This window comes from Mustelus asterias, chromosome 7 (assembly GCF_964213995.1).
Source record: "Mustelus asterias chromosome 7, sMusAst1.hap1.1, whole genome shotgun sequence".
In the NCBI taxonomy this organism is placed as follows: Eukaryota; Metazoa; Chordata; class Chondrichthyes; order Carcharhiniformes; family Triakidae; genus Mustelus; species Mustelus asterias.
The window spans coordinates 141,558,521-141,564,886 of NC_135807.1; the positions used below are offsets into that span (position 1 = coordinate 141,558,521).

The 6,366-nt window shown below is 58.5% G+C and overlaps 1 protein-coding gene across 1 annotated transcript in view; it reads right to left on the reverse strand.

Annotated features, from left to right (window-relative positions):
• The window catches only part of LOC144495511 (uncharacterized), a 66,721-nt gene extending 62,114 nt beyond the window's left edge, over positions 1–4,607 (reverse strand). The window contains exon 1 of the mRNA XM_078215527.1: positions 4,568–4,607. Coding sequence (XP_078071653.1) covers positions 4,568–4,607 — 40 coding nt within the window. The remainder of the gene's footprint in view (positions 1–4,567) is intronic.
• Positions 4,608–6,366: the final 1,759 nt, after the last annotated feature.

Genomic DNA, 6,366 nt, shown 5'->3' on the forward strand with positions numbered 1-6,366 from the left:
AGCCTCCTGATGTTCTGAGGACAATTTGGGGAGGCTGCTGGATGCAGCTGAGGCGAGGCGGGCCACCCTCTTCCTCCCAGGAGGATGCAGACCCAGGGGGGCTGATGGCCATGCGGCCTGGGAGGCAGTCGCCGCCTCGGTCAGTGCCAGGGCACTGGCCCCCTGAACCGTGAGGCAGTGCCGGAAAAAAATCAGTGACCTCATCCGTGCAGCAAGGGTGAGTGCTGAACCCCATTCAGCATGCTCCCCCATATCTCCCCCAGATCCTCCTATTTCCAGCACCCGACATGCTTCCAGCTCCTGACCCCCAAGCACCTCCTTCCTTTCCCCCCAATGAGCCCCACTGTGTTTGCCCTTTAAGGGTCACCACCTGATTCTCTGCATGAGTCACGCCACCATTTATTTCATGGTTCCTTCTGTCTCCAGAGAAGAAGACCGAGCACAACACTCGTGAGAGGGTGAAGACAGGGGGTGGTGAGCCAGACCTCCAGGTCCTCATCCCACCCGAGGAGCGGGCGCTGGAGCTCACCAGAGAAGGGGAGACGCGGGTTGTCAGTGACAGCATGGTCAGTCTGCCATCCAGACGTGAGCACCTGTCATTCCTACACTCACTTTGAGGCAACTTCTTGGGGGCGCGAGTTTCGGGTGCAAGGGGCAAGGTGTAAAGGAGATGTATGAGGCATTTTATTTGCATTGAGAGGATAGTGGGTGCCTGGAACTCACTGCCCGGGGAGATCGTGGAAGCGGAAACTATAGGGACATTTAAGGGGCATCTCTACAGCTATCTGAATGGGATGGGAACAGAGGCATATGGGGGCAAACAAATCAGATGGGCAGCATGGTCGCTACAGGGTTGGATATCCGAAGGGCCTGTCCCTGTGATGTAATTGTCTGGGTTCAGTGTTCTATGTTCAAGGGAACCATGTGATTCATGTGTTTGGCATCCCGGATTCCTCTCCCTCCCTTGCACCTTGTGTCCTGTGTTTCAGGGACAGATCCTGACGCCCCAGGGCCTTCTGGACCGCAGGCCCCGGCTACAGCTCTCATCCATCCTGGGAACGATAGCTCGGACGAGTCCTCGGAGGATATGGGTGAAGGGACCTCCGAGGGTGGCACCGTTTATCCGTCAGCTTCTACCTCACAAATCACCATCGCAGAAACGGACACGTTGGTGGGTCCGGTTAGCGCTGAGGCTTCTGGGTCACAATTTGGTGAGCACGACACATCTGCTGATGTACATTGGGTGGAGGAGGAAACGTCCGAGGCCTCTGGCATGCAGGGGCTTGCTGGAGGCGAGGACACAGCTGGCCCCAGGCTACATGCTGGGCCTCTGAGATCACTTCTCACTCAGCTGCTGGAGATGCAGCAACAGAGCCAGGGAATGCAGGAGGGGCTGACGGCCACACTGGACCAACTGTGAGGCTGCTGGGAGGAGTCCCAAAGCTTTCAGATGGACCAGCTATTGCCTGTCATACGTGCTTCCAATGCCAACACTGCAAGGGTGACATCTGCAGTGGAAAGCCTGGGGCAGGGGATCCTCACCATGGGTGGCAGGCTCCAAGCAATGGCTGAGTCACAGCAGGCCACAGTGGAGGGACTGAGATTCTGCGGCCCATGGCTGAGAGGCTCGAGAGCTTGCAGGAGACCCAGAGGGACAGCACTGAGACACAGCGGGCAATGGCTGCAACCCTTGAGAAGGTGGCCCAGTCTCAGAGGGCCACGGCTGAGGGCTTGCAGAGCATGGCCCAGTCTCACAGGGCACTTGCTGCGGCCATTGAGAGATGGCCCACGACTCAAGTGGCCATCGTGGAGGGGTCAACCACCATGGGTAGGGCGCAAGTGGTCCTCCAGGACTGGCAGTGCCAGGTGACGCCGGAGCTTCTGGAGCTCACTGCAGAAGAACCAGTGTCCCATGGAGTGACCCAGTGGCCAAAAGGGACCCCAAGGGAGGAGGAAGGGCGCAAGCCCACGCCGGGGCCTTCCAGCCAGGAGACTGTGGCTATGGCAACACCTTCCGACTCCCCCCTTGCTGGCACTGGGACATCTCAGAGGCAGCGGGATGAAGAGGGTGTCATGGAAACATCCCAGACACCTGGAAGCCGGCCAGGGCCCTCAAGGTCCAGGGCCTCCAGAGGATGCTCGCCATGCGCATCACAGGCCATGGGGCGAGATAGGCAGCTGGCCCCCTCCACCTCCGATGTACATTCTGGGGAGTCACTGAGGCGCAGTGTGAGGCAGCGGAAGGTGAGGGAGTTGTAGTTGCTCTGAGATGGCACGGGGGTGACGGGCTGCACTCGTTAGAAAGGACTGTCGGCACCTTAGTGTTTTCTTTTCACAAGTTTCTGTGTTTCACCAGCTTATCTGAACACCTTTATTGTAAATAAATGTTTCTTCTCCACAACCACCTGCGAATAGGTTGTTTCGAATCGGATCCCCGCCCCGTTGACGATCAGCCGATGGATGCCTCATGGTGAGATCAGTTGGGGCGGCCCCTCAATGAGGTGTCACTGAGAAAAGGAAGCCATTGGTCTCTCATACCCCACGAGTGATTACCTCCCGTCCCCCAACCCACCCGCCCCAGGGCCCTGTCTGGGGGTTTCGGATCCCTTACCCACTAGACAGACGTGGGCCCAGGTGCCAGCGTGCATGTGGATCTCAGGCAGCAGTCAGACTGGTTTGCACCAGGGCATCATCAGAATGGTGCTTAGCGAGTCGTCATCACCCTCCTGCCTGGAAAAAATATCGCAAGCACAGAGTACCCAGGCCCAGCACTCTGCTGTGACAATGTGCAGGGTAAATGGGAGGCACTTTTCGGGGGTGGGGGGGTCGGTGGGAATGGAACCCACAATCACCATCCCCTAGCGACTGAACCGCCTGGTTATCAGAGCCTCCCTAGCCACCCTCGCATGCCTCAGCTGCGATGCCAGCCCTGCACCACCTGGCAGGTGTTCCAAGGTGCTCTCATCCTCCTCCTCCCCTTCCTCTTCCTCCTGCTGGTCATCCTCTCCAGTGACGGCCGGCTGGTCATTCTCCACGTCCTCTTCCTCCTCCAGGAGGTCCCCTCGCTGCAGAGCCAGATTGTGCAGGGCACAGCAAACCACCACTATGCGGGAGGAGATCAGGGGGCTGTACTGGATCGGTCCAGGCACCGGAACCACATCTTGAGGAGCCCAATGCACCTCTCTACTGTCGCGCGGGTGGCTACATGGGCCTCATTATAGCGGGTCTCCACCTCAGTCACAGGCCTCCGCACAGGCATCATCAGCCATGTTCGAAGCGGGTAACCCATATCACCCAGGAGCCACCCCCGCAGCCTGGGCTCCTCCTCAAATGCTTGCGGGATGTCTGACCTCCTCAGAATGAAGCTGTCATGCACGCTGCCTGGATGTCTGGCACAGACGTGCATGATGGTCATATTGGGCCAGATTTTACCATTTTGAATCTAAGTGCCGAATATGGGCGTCAAATAAATCCGAGCCTGGAATCCTCTTTCCAGCGCGCCCATGTGCGTTTGCCGGCTCCGGTCCGATTCGTGCTGTGGGCGGGGCTTAGCGCTGCCGGAACGATCGGAGCCCTGAACTGCGCATGCGCAGTTCGGAAAAAAATCCGAAGCAGCGCGTCCGGGCGGGGAGAAAAAAGCAGAGAGAGCGGCTCTCTGACCCAGATCATCTGGGGGGGGGGGTGGGGCAGGGGAGGTGGGAGGAGGAGAATGGGTGTGACAGGTCCATCCGGCTCACCAAGTCAGTTACAATACTGCATTCAGCATCTACTGAACCATCTTGGATACAAAGGATAATGCCATTAGGGTTCAGCATGTAAGCCTTGCTTATGCTAAAAATTATATCCTTGGTGTCGGCAGCCATTCCTGATGTTACAGTACTGATAACACCAGGAAGATCGACCAGTACCATTCATTATCCTTTGTATCCAAGATGGTTCAGTAGATGCTGTACGCAGTATTGTAACTGACTTGGTGAGCCAGATGGACCCACAAGGCAGAAGGACCATCTTTGTGTTGACCAAAGTGGATCTAGCTGAGGAACATACAGCTTATCTTGCTAACGGAAGGATGGTGGAGGGAGACCAGCGATCGAGGTAGGTTGGGGGTGTGCTCTGCCGGGGGGGGGGCCTGCCTCCCAGGGGGGTCTGATCTCAGGGGGGCGGGGGGTCTGCCGGGGGGGGCCTGCCTCCCAGTGGGGTCTGATCCAGGGGGGGGCGGTCTGCCAGGGTGGTTAGCGGAGGATGGTCGAGGAGGATGGTGACTTCACAAGGGCAGAGAGGGCTTCAGAGGTTCCCCTGCAGAATAGAAATCCGCTTCGGACTTTTATTCTGCAGGTCACTAAAAGCGCGGATCCGGAACGGGCCAGAAGACGGTAAAGTGGGATTTGGCGGTAGAGTTGGGCGCGCGGTTCATTAAGTTGATTTAAATGCATGCTAATCCATTTAAATCATCGGGCCGCCTGATTCTGGCGTGGGCCGGACCCACGCCCAAATCGGGTGTCGGTAAAGCCGCGACCTGCTCGGAATCGGGTGCAGATCGTGGTATAGGCCCGACGCCCAACTTTACCGCGATTTTGGGCGTGAAGGTTTGGTAAAACCGGGCCCATTGTGGTCACACACGATTTGTACATTCAGGGAGTGGATCCCCTTCCTATTAACAAATCGTCGTGGATTCTGTAGGGGGGCCCTGAGGGCGACATGGGTGCAGTCGACCGCCCCCTGCACATTCAGCATCCCCACAATTGCAACGAACCCGCAGCCCGGCTTCCTGATGGGCCGGGTCCAGGTTGAATTTGATGTCCTGCCCAGCCCGGGCACACAGGGCTTCAGTGACCTGCTTGACACAGGGTGAGGACTGAAGACTGGGAGATGCCACAGACATCTCCGCTGGGGCTCTGGAAGGCGCCAGTCGCATAGAAGTTCAGAGCAGCCGTCAATCTGACAGCCACTGAGAGTAGGTGCCCCCCCCCCCCCCGCCCCCCTCGGCGCCAGGTCCTGCAACAGGTCGCACAGGTGTCGCACGGTATCCTTTCGGAGTCGGAGACGTCGGCGGCACACGGTGTCCGACATCTCCTCGAAGGGCACTCGTGCACGGAACTGCCGGGGTCTCTGCTCCCTACTTCTCCGAAGCCCCCGCTCTGGGTGAATGGCGGCCACCTCCTGCCTCTGATGGTCGTCTCCCTCCGGTCCTGTAAGTGGTACGGCCCGGGCCTTCCTCCATGTCCTCCTCCTCAGCAAGAAGTTTAACAACACCAGGTTAAAGTCCAACAGGTTTATTTGGTAGCAAAAGCCACACAGAGCTTTCGAAGCTCTAAGCCCTTCTTCAGGTGAGTGGGAATTCTGTTCACAAACAGAGCTTATAAAGACACAGACTCAATTTACATGAATAATGGTTGGAATGCGAATACTTACAACTAATCCAGTCTTTAAGAAACAAAACACTGTGAGTGGAGAGATCATCAAGACAGGCTAAAAAGATGTGTATTGTCTCCAGACAGGACAGCCAGTGAAACTCTGCAGGTCCACGCAACTGTGGGAGTTACAAATAGTGTGACATGAACCCAATATCCCGGTTGAGGCCGTCCTTGTGTGTGCGGAACTTGGCTATCAACCGGGATATTGGGTGTGTGTGTGTGTGTGTGTGTGGGGGGGCGGTGTGGGACTCTGTGTGGGGGGTGTGTGCGTGTGTGTGGGGGGGGCGGTGTTGGACTCTGTGTGGGGGTGTGTGTGTCTGTGTGGGGGGGCGGTGTGGGACTCTGTGTGGGGGTGTGTGTGCGTGTGTGTGGGGGGGGCGGTGTGGGACTCTGTGTGGGGTGTGTGTGTTGTGTGGGGGGGGGCGGTGTTGGACTCTGTGTGGGGGGTGTGTGTGTGTGTGTGTGTGGGGGGGGCGGTGTGGGACTCTGTGTGGGGGGTGTGTGCGTGTGTGTGGGGGGGGCGGTGTTGGACTCTGTGTGGGGGTGTGTGTGCGTGTGTGTGGGGGGGGGCAGTGTGGGACTCTGTGTGGGGGTGTGTGTGTCTGTGTGGGGGGGGCGGTGTGGGACTCTGTGTGGGGGTGTGTGTGCTGTGTGTGTGGGGGGGGCGGTGTGGGACTCTGTGTGGGGGTGTGTGCCGTGTGTGTGTGGGGGGCGGTGTGGGACTCTGTGTGGGTGTGTGTGTGGGGGGGCGTGTGGGACTCTGTGTGGGGGTGTGTGTGTGTGTGTGGGGGGCGGTGTGGGACTCTGTGTGGGGGTGTGTGCGCGTGTGTGTGTGGGGGGGCGGTGTGGGGACTCTGTGTGGGGTGTGTGTGTGGGGGCGGGTGTGGGACTCGTGGTGGGGGGTGTGTGTGTGTGTGGGGGGGGCGGTGTGGACTCTGTGTGGGGTAATTAC